This window comes from Thermobia domestica, chromosome 10 (genome assembly GCF_964235325.1).
Source record: "Thermobia domestica chromosome 10, izTheDome1.hap1.1, whole genome shotgun sequence".
Taxonomy (NCBI): Eukaryota; Metazoa; Arthropoda; class Insecta; order Zygentoma; family Lepismatidae; genus Thermobia; species Thermobia domestica.
In genome coordinates, this window is record NC_137463.1 from 18,002,026 (window position 1) to 18,024,674 (window position 22,649).

The window sequence follows — 22,649 nt, forward strand, 5'->3', positions numbered from 1 at the left end:
TTTTTGATATTTAACTTAACTGTCCGTAATCTAAAGAATGAGAAAACCTCATGCTATGTGTGGTATGAAACCATAGGTAAAAGAGGGGCAAATGAGATTTCTTCGTGCGTATCAAAAGCTAATTCAGCTTTACCAAAGGTCATTGATCACGTAGTACTTTACAGTGACTCTTTCTCTAGACAAAATAAAAACACTCCATTTGTGGCAATGTGTGTATCACTTATGAGCAAAACAACTCACATAAACATTTTGGATCACAAGTTTCTGGTTCCAGGACACAGCAGAATGGAGTGTGACTCTGACCATGGGAAGATCGAAAAACTTAAAAAACGATAGCAAATACCCATCTCTTATCCTCATGACTAGGGATAGTTAATAAGAGTTGTTTCCAAGAAAAATCCTTTTGAAGTAATTGAAATGAGCCAAGATGATTTTCTTGATTTCTTCACACTGGTAAAAACTGAGCTGCAGATATAAAAAACAAACGATGAGGGAGCTAAATTTGTATGGCACTCGTGTGAAGTGACTCCGTTATTTTTGTAATAAGTCACTGGAGTCATATTATAAATATCACTCAATGATGACAAATTCTATGTTATGGACTTTTCTCGACTACTCATATAAAGAATATCACTTTGGAACCTCGAGTGTGTTACAGTGCATTATTGCCAATCTCATCAGAAAAAAAGAGCGATTTGTTATCTCTTTTGCCTTATATTCCACCAATATTTCATGACTTCTACACAGGTTTACATGATGCAACCAATGTGCAAGATCCACTGCTCGATTCTGAAAATGATGAATAAATGCAGTTGATGGGAGGAAAGTTTATAGTTAGCTCCTTACAATGTCATCATATTATTTCTAATTCTAATATAAACGGGAGGAGTTTCTTTGAAAATGTACTCTTGGTTGGTGTACACGCAGGCATACTTAACGATATAGTCATTTCGAAGCATGACTAATATTTTTAGTACTTTGTAAGGATTGTGAAGTTAGAAAGCATCTTTTTCGTTAAACTAATAGTAAATTTATTAATAATTTCACTGCTTTTATCATAATTTTTATATTGCAAAAGGTATATAAGATTAGAAATTATATTATATTCCAACAAAATAATAGTAGACAAAGTTTTGTATCGTATATCGTAGGACTTCATCTCATCACATCACCACCATCGGTTGTTAAACATTAAAAAGACAAAAAGGAATTCGAACACACGCAGTTGGGATGGATGAGGAATAAAAGTTGAAAAACTCGACGAGCATCCGAGATTTTCAAGTTTTATTGCTAACTCGTCCCAGCCGCGTGTGTTAAAATTCCTTTTTGTCTTTTTAATGTTTAACAACCAATAGTGGTGATGCGATAAGATGAAGTCTTACTATATATCATAAAAATTTAAAAAAAATAAAAGTTGAACATTATTGTCAACTACGTGTGTTCCTGTTTCTTTTTTTAATTTTTAAATGCGTGACAATCTATGGGAATAAGTAATATTGCTGAAAATGTTCTAACAATATTCTGGTTAATTTCTACACTTAGTAAATTAAAGTATGTAACAACGTAAAATTTATGTAGTTTAACACAACAGTTCTGTAGTGTTCTATTAGAAATAAAGTAATTATAATTGAATATGATGATGACTTGTTCCTTTTTTATTATATCAATATACAGGGTGTCTATCGGCCACGAAAGTCATGAAAAATTCACGAAATCAGAAAACGGTCATGAAAGTCAAAGAAAAGTCACGAAATTTAGCTTTAGGGTCACGATTTTTTTTTTTTTTTTAATCTGTACGAATGTAAGTACAGACTGGAACATTCTATTGTATAAAACGTCAAAATTGTCTGTTGTCGGCTTTAGACGCTACCAAATCGCAAGCAAAGCACGCTCTTTCGCATGCATGAAAATTCGGCCTAATTCACATTCAAATTCGCTCTTGAGACTGTCCTTCAGCTGGCATCATTGAGCAGTGACGATAAAAATCGCATCGCATCGCCGAAATCACCTACGCACCTAACCAGTTTATTCAAGTGTGAGAAGATACCAACCTTTTATCACTCCAAGGAACAGCCTAAAAAGTAGAGATAAGATAAAGATGTGCTGAAGAATAAGGTTCTGCTATTAGTTTTTGAATGTTACGAAATTTTATGGTTTGGTAAAGAAAAGGTCACAAAAAAAGTCACGAAATTTCATTTTGGAATTTTAGTAGACACCCTGATATATAATTGAACTGAAGGAAATACGTCATATAACATAACATTACATCGTTAATAATATTGGCTAGAGTAAAATTCCAATTCGTAACTTCAAAGTATTTACAACGAAACATATTGTAAAAATTTCATATTTTAAAATTATTTCCTTAGGTGTTTTTACTATGCCTCAATCAGTTTCTTGCTTCCCCTGAAAAATGAATAAAAATGACTTGTTACTTTTTACCCTAAGTCCGTCCAATTTAAACCAAACTTAACCATTAAAACTGTGTAGCCCACGAATATGAAATTCGTGAGATTCCGGCCTGGTGTTAGGAAATGAGATATGGAATAACGTACTTTGCCCACAATATCCGGTAAGAATGGAACACCGCATCTTCATAGGCGTATACAGCTAAAATTTAGAATAATTGTTTATTAACACAGCCTCGTATAAATGATATTCTAGATTTTCTCAAATAAACAATGATTAACATTGAAATTAACATTAATCATTGTATTTGCGGCATCATTATAACTTCTCATGTACAGAAACCGTCAACATAGGCGATTCATTGCATCTCTAATGAAAAAATATACAAAGTCAAACAACTGATAAACACTACATTAAACAAGACTTCACGATAGACAAAATACTCGTAGCCCGTAGAGAAAATGTTTCCCAAGGTATGTATTGTATTAAAGATGAGTGTTGATATTTTTCTCGATCGTATTTCCAGGTAAGTAGTAGTCCATATAATCCACATATCCTAGGTAAGTATCCCTCAAGGTATTTCCAGGTGTTTTCCCATAAGTAGCTACTGTTTCAAATCACCAATCCTGCAGGTGAGCATTTTTCTTTATCGTGTCGTTATCAGGTAAGATACGTCCAAGAGTGAGATGTTTCCCATATTGTATTCATTAGATTAGTTTTATTTAGCTTTGGTAAAGTTGATTTAAATTGTAATTGAGCTTTGAACTATAGTTGAAAAGGATAATTACTTTGGTGTATAACTCGAGTATTAAGTCATTTGTGCCTGCAGTTAATAGTAAATATTTGACCACCAATAGCTATTCGTTTTGTAGTTGCCATATAATTGTCATATGAATAATAACAGTATTGGTATCGATAGTAGAAACAAGTATTATAATGTCATAAATAGATTTTAGATGGTACTTATAGTATCATTAAACAAATCAAAGCAATCCTGTTTCTTTCTCTTTAGAAATGAATTCAGTGTAAAATCTTCCAAGCCAACCAACATTTATGCCTACGTACGAGGTAAGTGTAGTAATAAGATTCTAATAATAATCTTTAATTCATTATTTGTATGTCTTTACTTTGGCCTTTTTTTTTTTTTTTTTTTTTTTTTTTTAATTCTTCCATTCAGTGATTTGACCTTTCGTTTCCGGTTTTGAGAACTTACTTGTTAGCCCATATACATAGGTTAGTAGCTAGGTTGGTTCCTTTCTATACCAAAGTTTAATATTTAATTCACATAGTATTGTCGAGCGAATGTTAGCCAGTCAAGGCGGGTTAGAACCCCGCAGGGCACGTTGTTTTCTGTCTTCGTTACGAATCGGTTCATTGAATGAAATAGCCAAAGTAAAGACTAGCCCATTATTTAATAAATGTGTGTTCCACTTCAATAATACTGTGATACTAAAACAGACATTTGAACTACCTGTACATGCAGAGTTTATGATATATTACTTACGCATGGCGCAAAATTTCCGGTCGCCAGGTCGCCATTGGCGATTAGTAATTGAGAACTGGCCACCAGTGTTCAGTAGGAATGGTTTCTGCCTAGGCTCAGAGGACTGCACAGTTTCTGTTTCGCACGAAAATAATTGTCACTGAGTGAGAGAAAACACGGAATGTGAAGTCTGGAAAATGTGTCACATAAATATAAAGTCTTAAGATATGATATTTTTTAACATGTATATGAATAGTCCAATTCAAAATTGATTACCCTGAATCTAATTGTCTGGTTTTGAAATTTTGTGCCCTGATATAATCTTTTTTTTAACGTAACGCCGTAGGAGGAGGGGACCTCTCATAATTTGTATGTGAGAGATACTGGCGACCATCGTTTTCGGATTGGTGAGTGCGTCTGACTTTGAAATTTTGCGCCCTGACTTACGTAATAAGTTTGGATTCTTCAAGAAGTAGAATACTTATGTATAATCTTTTATATTAATATGTGCATTCTACTTTTTATTGCGAAGTTTCTTCAATCACATCTTGTTGATTAAAGATGACTTCAGACATATCGACAAATGTACCAATATTGACATTAGTGCAACACGAATGGAATCCAGCAAATAATATGCAATATTTAGAACATGATAATATGGTCTACAGACTATGAATTTTGATAAAGGCTTCTTTCAAATGCCAGATTAATTAACATAATTTTAAATATTCATGACTGTGTGTGTGGCATATAGGAGAACAAAGCTTTCCAAGACAATGTAATCAAAAACATAATTACCATGGTCAACGCCATCATAGCAAAAAAGAAGTTAGTCTTAAGATGGAATAGGAGTTCATTTTGCCTTGATGTAACAGTTATCTATGTTTCTGGCATTTTTTCCAAATCCCTTGTAATATTACTAGATACACGATATGTCCTTTTTGAAGATAGTTTCCAGACTCAAAATTCCTTTTTTCAGAAATCTTTTACGAAGGAAAATGCTTCGTTTAAATTTCAAAGATGTAACTTACATTTATTCATTTATGAACACTCATTCTTATTCTTATTCTGGAACCCAGTCGTAGGGTTTTGTTTGATGTTAGGTAGCCTTAAGGCTGTATTCCCTATTACACTTTATTTGTTGTACGTAATCATGAACACTTTTATCAGTGAAAAAGTAAGTGCACCAGACATATAACATCCTAGTGTGCTACAAGTATTAATTTTTTTTATGCTTAAACTGTAAAATATATGTAATTAATCTATAAAAAGAATATGGCAGCAATGAGTACATATTTTAATTGTCTATGATCACTGATTGATTAAAATTAGCATTGAATTATCATTGTCTATTGTAATAGGATATAGAGTCCACCGCCATTTATATTAATCTAATTACAATCTTGTATCAAGCCGAGATTGTCTTATCCTTTTATATCCATTGGTCACATTCAAAATCCATATGCTTGCATAAACTTATTGATTGAATTATTCACTTGATTGTATGTAATATGAAATTGAATTAATAAAATAAAGTTGAAAAATGTATTATAATATTAATGCGTTGATTGTCATTTATTGATTAGGCGAGATTAATTTTTTGTCTTTATATTTTCTTCGTGTTTTACCGATTGTTTCCTTTAATCTTGATTGTTATGATCCTTGATTCGTATTTAATTAAGTCTTGAAGTAACAATTCTTTTAAAAAAAACAAGAACTATAAAAAAAAAATTAAAAAACACATGTACAGAACTACAACCATAAACTCGACCAATTGGCTTGTGATAATCATGTAACTTACAGAAAAAGAAGTATATTCTAAAACTGTGCTTCTTTTGTTGATCCCTTTTCTTACCGTTCGGACCAAATTCCACGTAATCTAATGCTATATGATACGTTTCATAGTACAAACACAGAATGTATCGTCGAGTTATTATACTTCTTAATAATTACAAATAACATGAAACTATAGCTTTCAATAATAAAAGGTAATGAAGAATAAACTTATCTGAGTGTGAGAAAATTTGAGAAGTAATTAAAATTAGAATAGAACCAACAATAGACTACCCATATGCCGGGGCATAACACAATTATTATAAAATTTGTAAGGATGTCAATTGTCAGTTATAGAAATCAGAAGAGAGAGACACCATAAAAGTTTGTCAGGGGCCTGCAATCCTCTTTTGTATTTATGCCTCTGATGGGAACCGACAAGACGGCAGTCAACTTTCGAATTTTTGGTAATCAAGCAGCTGCATGAAGATATCCTACTGAAAATAGATTTCTTGGAACAATTAGGAACTATTTAAATCAATAACACTGCCTACATTATCAAAGAGGATAGAAACCAATATCAAAATGTTGCCAGTTATCTCGGGTGCAAATACCAAAAAGGGAAGAACCAGTATCTTCCTGTTTGTCACGTCGTGTATGAAGTTCATGTGCAAGATCTACCTCCAAATAATGCATATTAATTAAAAAATCAAGAAAGTAGTAGGCAAAGAGCATAATGCTGAATGGCCTACCATTTAGTGGGAAAAGAAGATAATCATTGCCCGACAAAAAAAATATAATGAAACAAATTTAACTCTTGTAATTATAAGTAGTTTTTTGTTGATTGTGCTAGAATTTGTATGGTTTAGTTCACAGTATTAACTTTCGTTCTTGTGCAAAGATTTTTTTTTTTTTTTTTTAAGTTTAACATCCCAGGAATATGCCCTGTAGGCTAAAAGAGACAAATAACTCATGAAAATGAATGATCGTGAAATTAAATTTTTGTCTCTCCCACCGGGAATTGAACCCATGTTCTTGTGCGTGTATATTTACGCGCAAGGTAGTCAGCAATTGCAGAAATGCACAATCATATGATCAGTATATTCAAGGTGTAACAGAAAAGTACGGCAAAATTTCCTTATGGGTAGGCAAGTAAAAAAGTTCATATGACAATATGTCGGAAAATGCATCGTTACAGAGTTACCGCCACTGAGCCGCCTGACGGTGTGAAATAGTCACATTCTGAACGCCCGTCAATGTAACTCAATTTAAACCTCAATACCCCAGCTCCTAATTAAGCTAGAAAGATAATTTTGGTATCAATGTCTTCATGAAGAATGAACTACGTGTAAACCATATGCAGATATGGCGCGTATGTCGTCGAGCGAGCCTGAACCCATATCACCTGCAGCGAGTGCAGTCTTTGTCAGCAGCCGACTATCTGCCACGAGTACGCTTTTCCAGTGATATTTCCAGCAGTGTGCCTTTAATCTCATTTTCCTATCCGCTATAATATTTACAGATGAGGCTCAGTTCACACAAGAAGGCATCTTCAATTACCATAATGTACACGCTTGGCCGGACGATAATTGTCATGGGATCAGTTCCAGGAGACCTCAACAGTTTGCTCTCAGTGTGTGGTGCGGCATTGTCAGTGACACTTTACTAGGCCCACACACACTCCCGCAGAGGCTGACGGGAAACACCTATCGAGAATTCCTGGAAACCCACATTCCGGATGCATTGGCTAACTTGCCTTTGGCTCTGTATCCACTAGTGAAAATACATATCAGTGGAAAGCTTCATCATTCATGAAGACATTGATACTAAAATTATCTTCCTAGGTTAATTAGGAGCTGGGCTATTGAAATTTAAATTGAGTCACATTGAGGGGCGTCCAGTATGTGACTTTTTGACACCGTCAGGCAGCTCAATGGCCGTAACTCTGTATATATACACACAAAAATATACGTACACACACACACACACACATTTGTGTATATATATATATATATATATATATATATATATATATATATATATATATATATATATATATATATATATATATATATATATATATATATATATATATATATATACATGTATATATAATTATTTACTAGAAAATAGTCAAAGAATTCACACAAAAACTGAAGGTACACTATAAGCATTTTCGTTAAATACTTCATCAGATAAGAACGGAAAAGTAGAGGAAGGAAGAAAACAAAGAAAAATTAGAAAATAAACTAGCTCTGAAATGTCAATGGTAATCACACACACACACATTATATATATATATATATATATATATATATATATATATATATATATATATATATATATATATAGCATAGAAATCAGGTAGTAAGAATAATCAAATCAATAAAAATAATGCTGTTATTTCGGTCTACGAAATAATTTTAATTTTCAGTTCAGAGCTTGTCCTGAAATATCTTCTAGGTATTTCTGGAACTTTATTGAAATCAAATAATACAAGAACTATTACAAATTAAGTTCTGTATTTACAAAAAAGAAGCAGTAATTTCAAATCGTACAAATTAATTGTGGAGCAATTACAGTTTTAATGAAGATTCAACAAAACTTCTAGCAATTTTACAACACACAATACCTTCAATAAACAAATACCAAATTTCTTGACACATTAAATATACATCGTTTAGTTATTCTTCAGAGAGCAAAATATTTCTTTTTTCACAGTTGGGTACTATTACTTTGGAGGGACATATAACATAAAAACATTAAAATTTCTCGTATACATTTCTGAAATATTGAAATATTTCAACACAAATTCCATCTGGCACATTTTGTTAATTAACACCACCTATAATGTGCCCTGGGAATCATAAAAGGATTTTAAAACACAGAAACTAGGAATATAAAAATCATTTTAGGATTCACAGGATGGCCACAAAGTCCCGTTACCCCTTGATAAATGCTAATGTAAGGTTTCCCGTTACTTCTTTCTAAATGCTAATGTAAGGTTTTCCATTGTTTCAGATTGTGTGAACGATGGCTGATACTTTCAGTTACGGTATTGAGGAAGTGTTGGGTGCATGTTGAAACCACACAGGTAAGACACTGGCAGAAGTACCTGCAGACTTCCACTCAAAGTTTGAACGACATCCTCCCCCGAAACAAACACTTTTAGAATGGGAACAGAAACTATTCGTCACAGGAAGTGTGAAGAATAAAGAAAGAAGTGGCAGAGCGTCCACACAAGTAGAAACCTGTCGTTTCGTCACTACATCCCTAGAGAGATCGTCGCAGAAATCGGCGCGTAAGCGATCTGCAAAACTGGGTATACCCCGGTCGACTATGCAAAAACACATGAAAGCATTGCCGAACTGAAAGAAACTGTGAAACAAGCTTTCCGTCAAGTTATACCTGCAATGCTCCGCAAAATATCGCACAGAACCTGGCATCGTGTTATCCTTTGTGATGAGAATGACAGTCGACAGACTGATCTTTTGAATACTTAATGTTTCCTATCTCAATAAAACTTCTCGAAAGCATTGTTGTTCATGTCATTCAGTTGTTTCCGTATAATTATTTACGTACATATACTGTTTTGTGTTACTTACTTTCAGGTGTAACGAGACTTAGTGGCCACTCTGTATGTGAGTGTTAATTAATCGAAATATTTCGTTTAAAAGTTAGAATTATATCAATGAAATGAAGAAAAATGCTACTTTATTGTACCAGTGAATGACATATACATACAAGTTATAATTTATTATTGTGTGGTGCTATTGTTTCTGTAATATATATGATTGTTGTGTCAAATCAAAGACGAAACAAATAAATATATTTCAAGGTCACTTTTGCAGCACCATATGGTACCATATTAACTAATTAAATTACATAACTTACCAAGCACATATAATATTAAATTTACATTCCACGTAGCCCTGTTATTCTTTATACGGACGTTTGATTCTGACATGTTTAAAAGAAAGAAGAAAGTTCACTGACGTAATTGGTAATTTTCCAGTACCGGAAAATTTCTGTCAGAGATGAAATTGTAGAGGAAAAAAGTTACAGGCTACTTTGGAAGGATACTGCTAGAGAATATAAGTATGGAACACTCTTTGTGGGATGCTATGTTTGTAACGATGGTACGAAACGCAAAGCAAAGTAATATTTTATATGAAAGAACACACTGAAGATCTTATGCAATAACTAAAGAAAAAGTGATCAGCAGAAGATAAACAGTTTATACAGTCGGAACTATCACATTAAATATTGTATATTTTGACAATCTACTAAAAGCAAACCGACATTTCGCAAGATTAATCTAATAATATCCATTAACCATCCATTTAAAATTGAAGGGATGCTGAAAGGTCTAAAAATGAGCGACTACAAATTTGCCAAAAAGGGGGAGGATCGCCTCTTCACCACATTCCCCTCCTCCCCGGATACACCGTTGGTCTCTGTTAATCTGTATGATATACCTAGTGGTGTTACTTCCTCTTTTGTTGATATCTTTTTTAATTATTTTTCTATATCAGTTTATTCTTTAAAAAAATATAGAAGGGCCAAGTAAAAAAATAAAACGAAAATATACTCAAATGTGTGGTTGTGTCATTCTTACAACTCACAATATTCCAACATGCAAGATGAAACTAGTTGTGTATTGAGCTGATTGTCTGATAATGCTTCGTAATATCATGTGTACCAAATAAGAATTTATATTAAATTAGATTAATAAAATAGATTTTATCACTAATGCATCTGTAAACGGTAATTAATCTTCGTAAGTAAATATACATATGAATACACTTTCTTATTTATTTATTTGTCTAGATATGATGCATGTAAAATTGTCACCTTAAATGCATATTTATGAATACAACTCTGCTCAAATTCTTATGAAAAACGAATATTTAATATTCTTAATAAGATGTAATATGATAAGTAAAAATTTGAAAGTCCTATTTTATAAAACTGGTTCATAATTAAGTCAATCCTTCAATAATTTGAAACAAAGTATGAACGTTCTCATTTATACTCTTCAATGCAATATTATTAAAGTTTTACGTTAGATTAGATTCAATTCCCTCTCATTTACATGTTCTAAACACATTCAAAGATTTCATTTATTGCACAATTGCAACTAGGTATTACGATGACATCAAGAACAGTTTTGAAATATTGGCTTAACAAAATCGTGGAAATGGAAATCCAATAAATTTGATCATATCATTTTTGTATGATTCATACTTAAGTTATACTTAAATCAAACTAGTTACACCATAGAAGAATAACAACAAAATTTTAAACAAATTTTTAAAAATTGTTCTGAAAGGGCAGATTACTACTATCTACGATCAAGAAGTAATAATATAATTATATTCTTGGTTAATTTTTCCCTGGTTAAAAAATAAAACTTAAATGAACACATTAAATCATATTATCACAATAAACGTTATAAGATAGGAAACCATATTATGGACATACATGTACAAGCATATTTGAAATTGGCATTGAATCTAAATATTTAGACAAATTAAATGCAAGAATCGATAATCTTGATAATGAACTGCTTTTAATCTTGTTACATGACACACTGTTTATTTGCCCATTGTTACAGGTACAAATAATGGAATTGGACAATAGTCCTCTTTTACGCAAAGATGTTGACAGGAGTTTTTTTTTTTCTTTTTTTTTTTTAAATTTCATTTGTTATTGATACATTATCAGAGCGCCAATATAAATTATTTAAAAGGCTATTCTTTAAAAATATCAAAAGTAGAAAAATATTAATAAAATTGGACATAAACATCAACTACAGAGTTTTTCTTTGAAACTCTTTATTCTAATTCTATTATTCATTGATTTATTACTTTGTTAACACTGAAAAATTGTATAAAATTACTGAATCAGTATGATTCTTAAAAAAAATAATAATAATAAATGAGCACTTGGTGTAGACCTATTGAACTTAACACATGCAAAAATTTATAACTTTCATTATTCATTTATTTGATATAATGAATACAGACAACCATTTATTACATCTTGATATGTGTAATTCAACTCCTTTATTGCACTTGGCTGATATAAACACGTTCAATAAAATTTGTTTTGCTTACACTAATGATTGACTTAATGGTTAATAACTTCAAATACCAAGTAATTACTTAATTCGTTAGATAAATTCTTATCTAACTTATTTCAATAGTTTTTTTTTTTTTTTCAGGTACTCCTTTTATCAGCGAAAAATTATTCTTGAAAATAAAAGTGTCATCAACTCAAGTAGTTATTCTTGCTAATGTACAAACATAACACTAATTCAGTTTTTAAATAAATAAAAAAATACACATATGTTAGTACTTTTTTTCTTTTTATATCCAAAATAACAACAACAATAGTAAAACCGGTAGCTCATAGTATATCATTCCTAAGACACTTTCGTATTAACTTGCACTTATATAGAAAGCAAATATTTTATTTTTGAGGTATATTTGCTTGTCAAAATACTTAAAAAGTCTTGTGATGTAACAGAATAGCATAAGCTTTCACATGTTCATAAGTAATTAAAATACTTATTAAACTGACTAATAACATATATTGTATTTACTTATACACTTAAACGCACTGGGAATCTAATTACGTGTCTTCTGTTTTCGAAGTCTTCTACTGTTCTGCAATTGCACTTGCACTGGTTTCACAGTTTCTTTTCTTTGTAAAGAAAAGCTTGCACTTTATTATGGCATTTTTTTTTTTTCTGTTCAGAGAGCTGGTTTAATCATGGTGCTTAATAAACTACATGTCTTCAATCGTCACTTATCAAAATGGTTTCAAACGGATTTGTTCCATTTCTAGGAGAATTGCTGGAACTTTTACTTCCTGCTGACAGAAAAAGAAATTATTATTATTATTATTAAGCTTTTATGATGTAACATTACTGAACATATAACAATAAATCAAGAGAAATCGCAATTTGCCGAGAGATATCACAGTTTTTAGAAAGTATGAAACAAGCTAATGGAAAGCGTCTGTTTAAAAGAGATGACAGTGTTTTGCGTCAATGTGCTTCGACTTTAAATTCCAAGCGTTGGTCAGACGAATCTTTGGCTTACATTTGGCAAAGCCGAAATTAGAAAGTTAGCACGCAATTTCCGTTTAAACTGAACAGATGTAGCTCGTGGTTTCCACTAGAATCTTCAAGAAAATAAAGTTTCGGACATATTACTTCTTCTAAAGCACATATTAGATAAAATTGCAAGGTCTTCTAGAAAACGTCGTGAAAGGATTTTTTTTTTAGATGAATCTGAAAGTAACATCATCTAGGACCTCTCTGTTTGAATGGACAACTTCTGCACTAATGTTCATCAAGATAATACCACTGCCTCTTACATAGTTTAACCCTAACCAATATGTAGATGCTCTGAGGTCGCCATTTTGCAGCTGATAGTGAAAGCAAAAGGAGATAACGGGACAACACTATTGATAGATATAAAAGTAACCAGGAAAATTCTGCCACTTTTTCACCCACCACCTTCGAACATCAATATGTCACCTAAGACGTACCTGGAAGATCAAAAATAGTCCCCGTCAGCATCGACGATCTTCTGCCAACGTTCTGGAAGGCCATGGATTCCATCGCGGTAGAATTTGGTGGCCATGAAGCGAAGAACGTATCAAGTGTATTTTGTACTTCTATTAGGAATTTGAACTGGCGTCCTCTAAGGTAATTCTCCAAGGAATGGAAAAATGTAATACTCGGACTGTACAATGTCCGGGGAGTATGGCGGATGCAATAGTGTTTCCCATCCAACGCGTAGAATGGTATTCATTGCAATCCTAGCCACGTGGGGCTTAGCGTTGTTTTTTTAACAGGATAACTCCTTTGTGATTCAGAAGTGTTGGCTCCAGAGTTTTGAGTTTTTCTTGAACACGGCTCAACTGCTGACAGTACACAGTTGTATTGATGTTCTGACCAGTTGGTAGCTGTTCCCGATGCACGATGCCGCGAGAAGTCCACCAAACACCAGGAGAACCTTCCTCTGGTACAGTGCTGGTTTCGGCTGTTTGGGAACCAATTCGTAGAATGCTAACCAATGATAATGGCGCCTTGGAGTTTCGTACAGGGCCCACTTCTCACCACATTTCAACACCCTGTCCAGAAATGGCTCCTTCCTCAGACGAGACAACAAACAAACACAGGTGTCTGCTCGCGTTGCCTTCTGGCCCGAAGTCAAATCATGTGGAACCCATCGACCCAACTTGTGGTGCTTCCTAAGTTGATGGAGATGGAGATGCTGCCGAATGGTTTCTCCACTCATACTGAATTGTAGTCTCAATTTCTCTTGTGTCTGGTCATTGTTTGTCTCAATTGCTGTCTGAAGATCATTTTGCACATGTGTTGGTCTTCCAGCACGTGGTGCGTCTTCGAGTGTTTCGTCACTGTCCTTAAACTTGTTAAACCACCGGTACTCTGTTGAGGTAGTCACAACACCCTCACCAAAGGTCTGGCATATCTTCCGCCCCGCTGCAGCGGAGTCTGATCTGAACTCGTACAGCATACACGCTCTTATGAAGATTTGTGGATGTCCCATGTTCACTTTGTCCTTACGCAAGTTCAATGTGTAACTGAACTGCCACAACCAGGTAGTATGTTGGATATACCTACAGCAACAACTGACGTTCGCTTTATCTCCATTCACATTCAACTCAATACAGATCTCCACAAAAAGCAACAGAACTTTCTTGGTTACCTTTATACCCTTTTAGAGTCAAATCACCGACTGGAGATATCAACTTAGAACTCGCTTATGTTTTAAAAACCACAAAAACAACCTGTTTCAAATGTCATAAATCAAACAAGCTGATAAATAGAAAAGATTAAGTCTATTATTATTATTATTATTATTATTATTATTATTATTATTATTATTATTATTATTATTATTATTATTATTATTATTATTATTATGTATTCTGCCTGTTGACATGCCCTGGAACTATAATAATAATAATAATAATAATAATAATAATAATAATAATAATAATAATAATAATAATAATAATAATAATAATAATAATAATAATAAGAGTTCTCCATGTTTCTCGATCTTCAGCTTCCTCTTTTAATTCCCAGTATTTTCTGCTGTTTTCCAAATCATCAATCAGTTGTGTCCTTCTTCCTCCTACTCCTTGCTTCAATTCAAAAACTTTCTTTTTTTTTTCTTTCTTTGGATCATCTACTGCTTCAATACTTTCACCCAATAATAATTACGAAAAAAAGGCATTAAAAAGTCTTGACAATTTGAGCAAAGGAAAATACAATCCAATTCACTTTATATTTGTATAACAGACTACCTTAATTTGTTAAATGTATCTAATAAGTTCATGTAATGCACTTATTTTCCTTAAATTTTAAGTAGTAAAATTCTACTTACTCTCCTGAATTTTTAAACAATTTAACCACTCTGTTAGCGTAATTTTCTTATCATGATTTATATCACAATGACGAGGAAGTTTCTTCCCACATCTTTTCAACTGTCTATTTGCTGCCACAAGTAGTCTGAAATTTTTCCATTCTTTTCTTTCAAGAACCTAACAAAGGAAAGAAAAACAATTAGACGAATTATGTACAATATTTCCACCTTCTTTTCATTTATGTAGTGCTAGGGTTGCCAGATTTTGTAAATGAAAGACCGGAACACCAATCTCAGGCTATATATAAAGTCAGGGTTTCTACTCATTTGGTCAGAATCAATTAATTGCTTGTCTTTTCCCGGTTACTAGTCACAATTTTCCAGTTCATTCTGTACACAGTTAACACAAATGGATCACCACCTATATACTAGGTACCTAGGATATATACCTAGGTATAAAGAATGTGAAAAGGTAACACAAGAAGAGCTGCTTGGCGTCCCTTATTCCGAATTCCATTTTTTTGTGTTTAACAGGTTTTAAATATTGCGCCAATTACAACACCCTCTCATTTATGATTGACGAGATATCTTTTTCTTTGTTGCGTCATCACCTGAGTCAGAAACACTACCCTAAAAGAAATACAAATTTAGCATTTAGTAAGAAAAGATGCATTTACGCTAAATTCAGAACGATAAATAAAAAAGTTTTGAATATTTTTTAAATCCTTTTTTTTTTCAATCTGGAAGAAAAACAACCCATAGGACGAAAGGATGGATGTGCTTTCCAAATTCCTTGTTGTTTGTTTAGTAAAATTAATTGGCTACACAAATCTTCCCATAACCTCCCGTTTTTAGCTGAGACATAGACTACTAGTTCTTGCAGGTTGATTTTTTTTTTTGTCTGAAGAACAAAAACCAGGACAAACAGGTGTCCCGAAAGCCTTTTTCGGGACACTTAATTCTTTCATTGGAAACCGGGACGTCTGACAATCCTATGTACTGACATTAAGTCATGGCTTACAGATTAAAAAAAAAAAAAAATCCAAATTTGTTTTGTTTCGGAACCATAACATTGTCTCTCTCGAGCTATCATGTCTAAAGCCTTGATTCGCTGGAGCTTATACATAAAGTGAATAATATTTGTAGCACAAGTTTAGATTAAGTAATTTGCAATTTCGTTTCTATTTTGCATATAGGATTATTTTTTTCTAAAAGAAAAGCTTATTATTCATGTACATAAGAGAATGATTCATTAGATATGTATACAGGCATAAATTTAACAATAATAAAACTATTCAATACACTACTACGATGGAAATTATTCTGTAGAAAAGTTAAAATTTTAAGACAAAAAAATTGATATAAGATCAACAATGATTCCACCTGAAAAGTAATTTTTATTTCAAAAAGCGTAAAAAAATGTTTGTAAATAGTTTTAAAGGTATTTTTTAGAAGCCTTAGTAAATACTTGAAGTCGTAACACTATTAATATTACGGTTTCTATTGATTTTTTTTTTAATGTGACGAAATTAAATTCAAATTCAAACAGTGGTAACGGGCGGAACTGAGCCAGGCATAGAAGCCGAATCTTCTGCTCGCCGTGCTGCATAAATCGTTTTGCGCCTCAGTCCAATCTTTGGACAATTACACACAAAAGATTGGCGTTCATGGTGCTTGGATAACACCAGTGTTTATACTAAGAAACACCTATGATAGTTGATCTTGATATTACATGAGAAAATAGTAGGAATCAACCGATTTTTCTTACACATATAACAAGTATAAAAGGGAAAGTTGCATCTTCGTTTTGGACAGGCTATGGGCTGCATGGAGTAAGGCTACACATTTGCTCAAATTTTGACACGTAAAGCATGTGATGTAATCAACACTATACTCTGGCCACCTTCTCCAGTCCCAGCTTCCAGACTTTTTCACGTATTCATTTTGCAGAGGCTGTGTGAACTCCTCCATCTTCCAGACTTTTCCAGGTATCTATTTTACCATTTTACAAAGCCTGTGTGAACTCCTCCAGCCTCGAGACTTTTCCACGTATCCGTTCTATAGAGGCTGTGTGAAGTCCTCCAACCTCCAGACGTTTCAACTATCCATTTTACAGAAGCTGTGTGAACTCCTTCAGACTTTTCCATGTATCCATTTTTCAAAGGCTGTGTGAACTCCTCCAGCCTCCAGACTTTTCCACGCATTCATTTTACAGAGACTGTGTGAACTTACCCAGACTCTTCAACGTATCCATTTTACAAAGCGTGTGTGAACTCTTCAAGCCTTCAGACTTTTCCACGTATCTATTTTACAGAGGCTGTGTAAACTCCTCCAGCCTCCAGACTTTTCCACGTATCCATTTTACAGAGTCTGTGTGAAATTCTACAGTCACCAGACTTTTCCACTATCTATTTTATAGAGGCTGTGTGAACTCCTCCAGACTTTTCCACTATCCGTTTGCAGAGGCCGTGTGAACTCCTCCAGCCTCCAGACTTTTCCACGCATTCATTTTACAAAGGCTATGTGAACTTCTCCAGACTTTTCAATTTATCAATTTTTCAAAAGCTGTGTGAACTCCTCCAGCCTCCAGACTTTTCCATGTATCCATTTTACAAAGCCTATATGAACTCTTCCAATCTCCAGGCTTTTCCACCACGTATGTATTTTACAGAGGCCGTGTGAACTCCTCCTTCTTCCAGACTTTTCCACGTATGCATTTTACAGAGACTTTGTGAACTCCTGTGCCATACTGGAACGAGACTAGAAAAGTAAATAAATTCCCATCCTGCTCCTTCCAGCGAATCGAACGAGGGCAGCCCGTTTGGTAGTGAATGCCTAATCGACTACGCCATCACGACTCTCTATATATGAGAATTTATGTGTGAAAATTCGATTTATTTCCCTCTTCCTTTTCATGTTCATGTTAGTTTTTCTTTTTTATCTTCGAAATGATTATTTCTACGGAAATAATGCAATAAAATGTTCCCACCAAACAACAAAACAAAGAAATTTTTTAACTTTTTAGATTACGTGATATATAACTATAAATACGTAAGTGTAACGATATATATGACAGAAGTTACATCTCACAAGATATTAAGAAAATTTCAAGTTCTCTTTTTAACATGGCTTTGCATCACATATTATTATTATTATTATTATTATTATTATTATTATTATTATTATTATTATTATTATTATTATTATTATTATTATTATTAAATTTTAGTTTAACGCTCCAAGTTATGATCTGAGGACAAGAAAGATGATGAGATGGGTCATAATGGTATAATTAACGAAAGTGAGAGGAAACGGGAGAACCCCGAGAAAACCCACGATGTCACTGTGTTTGTCCACCGCGAAGCCCTCTTGGCGGAAACTTGGATAGATCCAGGGACTCCACACGCCAGGGACGAGCTTTTTACCACTGAGTCATCGCAGCCCGAAGAGACAGTATTAAATACATGTTATTGACAAACTATCAAATTAATTTACTTATATTGTATGTAGATGGAAACCAAAGTTCTGTTCTGCAGTTAAACGAAAACAGAGAATAAATAAAAGTTACCAATAGGCTTATAGTGGTGAGAAAATCATAATATGAAGCTTTTCATTATGTAAGTAATAGTATTTATCATAAAATGGCCTCTATCTGGTCTTAGTAATTAATAGTTTTGTAGATAAAATAATTCCTTAGTACCATAATTGCTCTTGTGTCGTAAAATGAACACAATTTTATTAACTTCCACTTATCTCAAACATTATCAGTATCTGTTATCGCCACTTTTTTAGTCTTTTAAAGTGATTTTCTATATTTGTATAGGAACAATTTAGTTGGTGAAATAAATCTTACTCGCAGCTTGATTATGTTAAGTACATGTAGAACAGCCACTGTCAGTATGTCACCAGCGCATAAAATTACTGTGGTATAATGCAATAACATGTTCTTGCCTCGCTTTTAGAAAGACAAAATATAGTTGATAATGATTACAGTGGTTTAATTATTCAAAAGATATTAATACAGGTTGACATTTAAAATTTCAGAAACGTCCTGAGTGCTGGATTTTCGAAAATACCATAGTTTGGGTCGTCATATATACTGTACATATATTTAACAGAAAAAGAGTACCTGTACAGTCTTTTAAAAGAACAAAGTTAAACACTAAATAAAAATATTTTTTTTTATATAACACAAAGACTGATAAAGCGAAGTGCTCATACATCACAAGTGTTTGCTATATGTGGACAGGATTGTCCAATCATAGCAGGAGGCTGTGGTACAACTCACGTGGTCCGAAATGAGAGCACCGACTTTGAGAGTTAAGAGAGTGAGTGGTTGTTCTGAAAAGCGGGCGGCGTAATGCATAGTTCCTAAGACATTGTTAGGAGAAGATAGATTACTATTTTTTTTCTGGTGTTGGAAATGAACATTATTGTAGTGGAGATTATATATTTATTAAAGAGTGTTTAAATTTTGGAAAATCAAAAAGTGCATTTGATGAATCAAGTTTACATAAAATTCATATTGTAAGATAAAAAATTGTGCAGTTTTTTTTCTAAATATTTTGTTGGTTTTGTTTTTATTATTACCTACTAGATACTTTATGTATTGACTACTTCTATATCTGCTAACTCTTAATAATATTAAACAAATCTAATAAATCTGTATCTGAATTTATAGGGTTCTACGCTCCGATGCATAAATAGGATAGAATTAATGATAAAATAATAAGGGCCTACTAACTTGAACCTTTTTCTTTTAAAATGAAACGAGGAATATTCATATGAATTTTAAATCAGAAGGGCTATTTTTAAGCTTTTATTTTTAACATGTGTGAACATTTATTCTGAAAGAATTATTGCATGCATGTACGAATAAAGTGGCAATACACTCATTAACTAACCATTGATATATCTCATGAGTGATTTTCGTTCTATTTGCGGAACTTGTACTTATGTTTGATTTAAATCATGAAAATTTTAATTTAACTTTTGTGCACATTTACGTGTTAGCATCAATGAATGTCAAAATTTATAATTTCTTTAAACATATACCGTTTTTTGAAAACATAATCTGGCATCATTTTATTATAACAACTTCAGCTCATAAACAGTAGAATTTGCAATTAATAAACAGTAGACGTGTCGTCATTTTACTTATATTCAATTGTGATTCCTGAAAGTCCTTTGTACTTCCTGGCTTTTGGCTCTACCTTAGAACTTTGTTCACGGAGAATAAAAACAGTAAGAGAAATGATAAAAACATCAGAAAAATAAAATGAACGGAGTTACTGGGGTAGAGCAATGCCAAGAACATCTTGTCTTAGCTACCAGAAATATGTCAAATGGTGAAGCAGCACGATGCAAAATGATGGGTTTAATTTGTGTGTTTCTTTGTTAAAGAAGGGAAGGTTGCCAGCTCATGTTGACGTTTTCGGGGAACTACTCTACTCCGTGAGTCCGTTTCTTTTATTTTCCTGATGATTGTTATCATTTTTTTTCCTAGGGAAAAGGCGAAAGCTAGGAAGTATAAGAAATTTTCAGGAATTACAGTTGCATGTAACGAAAATGATTGTTAACATTCCTGAAGGAGTTAGCATATTGTCTGAAGTAGGTGTATAGGTTAATAATAGTTTTAATTTAAAAAAAAAAATAATAATTTGAACATGTATAACTGATATCATACCTTGTTTCTATTTTGATCCAACATCATGAAATTCCATGTTGTTATTTGTTCATCAGCTGATGCATCCGAGTTAAGGTCAGTTAATGGAAATCTGTAAAATTAATATAATTTATCGTCAAATATTATTTTCAAAATTGCATAAAATACCTGTATGAAATCCTACTAAAAGAACTTTAAAGCAAAATAAAGAACGTAATTAAAATTATAACAATGCAGTAGTAGATAAATGAAGACAATAAATCCGGTATCGTAAACCATTGCATGGCAACAAACATTGCGGTGATTATTAAGAACAGATAAATATTCGGAAATTTTGCTTTCATAAAATATCATCCTTATTATAATTTAAAGCAAGATACAATGTATTATAGATAATAAACACACTACCATATATATAGTGTATTTAATTTTATTTAATAAAGATATTAGAAATCCAATAGTTATCCGATCTTATTTATTAGTTTCTTTACCTGTTTGTAATTATTTTTGATAGCTTTGATTTCTCAGCCTTGTTTGAGAGGTAAGCATAACATGATTTACTTTTTATATAATAAAATTTTAGTAGAACGCTATACATATACAGTAGCAGTGGAGTAATAAGATTTCATAAACAGGTGAGAAGTTTTAAGACTCAATCTCAGATCCTTTCAGAACACGCGTGATTTACATATACGTGATTTAAATTTTATGTGCAGTAAGTTAAATACATTTCATTTTTCCTGACTGTTCCAATCGAGTTCTGTTTGTTTCTAAGACATTTTCTTTACTTTTGTTTGTATCACAGTAAATTTAATCGCAGTGCTTAATTGCAAGAATCAATGCTAAATATAAAAGAAAGTTTGTTTCTGCACAAAGTTAGATGCACTCTGGAGACTAGACTGAACTGTGGAAGCTATGAAATGTTATGAATTAATCGTAATAATATGTTGGTATTAAAATAAATACAGTATAACTGTATTTTGAAATAAATACAGTAACATGTACAAAATCTGCAAAGTTAAAGAAATGTTTCCTTTTCAGTATAATCTGAGTTTTTTGGTAATCCAAAATACTCTCTTTCCCATCCAGTTCAATTTCTCGAGATCTTACCATGTAAGAGGTAATTTTGAGAGTTTTAATCTCCGCCCCGTGAGCAAGATATTATGGAAAAATAAACATTGACTCTATTAATATATGTATAATAATATTGTACATGTTACTGTATTTATTTTAATACCAACATATTCATAACATTTCATAGCTTCTACAGTTCAGTCTAGTCTCCAGAGTGCCTAACTTAGTGTAGAAACAATCTTTCTTTTATATTTAGCATTGGTTTCTGTGATTAAGCACTGGAATTAAATTTACTGTGATACAAACAAAAGTAAAGGAAACGTCTTAGAAACAAACATAACTCGGTTGGAACAGTCAGGAAAAATGAAATGTGTTTAACTTACTCAGGGCCGTGCCGTGGAAAATCAGCGCCCGGGGCGAGAGTATACGACGGCGCCCCCATACATGTATTCCAAGTAATTTTCCTATCTTTTTTTTTCCTTTTTCTCCCGAATTTTTCGCCCCTCTTACTTCAGCGCCCGGGGCCGTCGCCCCGCCTCCTCACGGCACGGCTCTGAACTTACTGCATTTCTGTATAACAATCCGTAGTTTGTTGGAAATATCAACGTAACTGACTTCAAGAGTGTGCTAGAAACAGAATTCCCGTTTTTAAGCGCTCAAGTGTTTTGGGATAACTCGGATTATACAGTATATCGAATTATTTACAGTCAAATTAGAGATCTCTACTGTAGCGTTTCTCAAACTATGATTTGTGAAACACAAGTGGTTCTCGAAATCCCGAAGTAGTCCTTTTAAATTTGAATATTAGTTTAAAAAACGGTCTTTTTCTTTCATA

At 32.8% G+C, this 22,649-nt stretch overlaps 1 protein-coding gene across 4 annotated transcripts in view; it reads right to left on the reverse strand.

Annotated features, from left to right (window-relative positions):
- Window positions 1–8,122: 8,122 nt before the first annotated feature.
- magu (SPARC related modular calcium binding-like protein magu) overlaps window positions 8,123–22,649 on the reverse strand; it is a 213,902-nt gene continuing 199,375 nt past the window's right edge. For 3 of the 4 annotated variants that reach the window (XM_081727812.1, XM_081727816.1, XM_081727815.1), the window contains 3 exons: window positions 20,762–20,852; window positions 15,097–15,253; window positions 8,123–12,544 (listed from right to left, as the gene is read on the reverse strand). In XM_081727812.1, the coding sequence (XP_081583938.1) occupies window positions 12,468–12,544; window positions 15,097–15,253; window positions 20,762–20,852 (325 nt within the window). In that variant the 3' untranslated portion in view covers window positions 8,123–12,467. The remainder of the gene's footprint in view (window positions 12,545–15,096; window positions 15,254–20,761; window positions 20,853–22,649) is intronic. The other variant, XM_081727813.1, reaches the window with a different exon arrangement.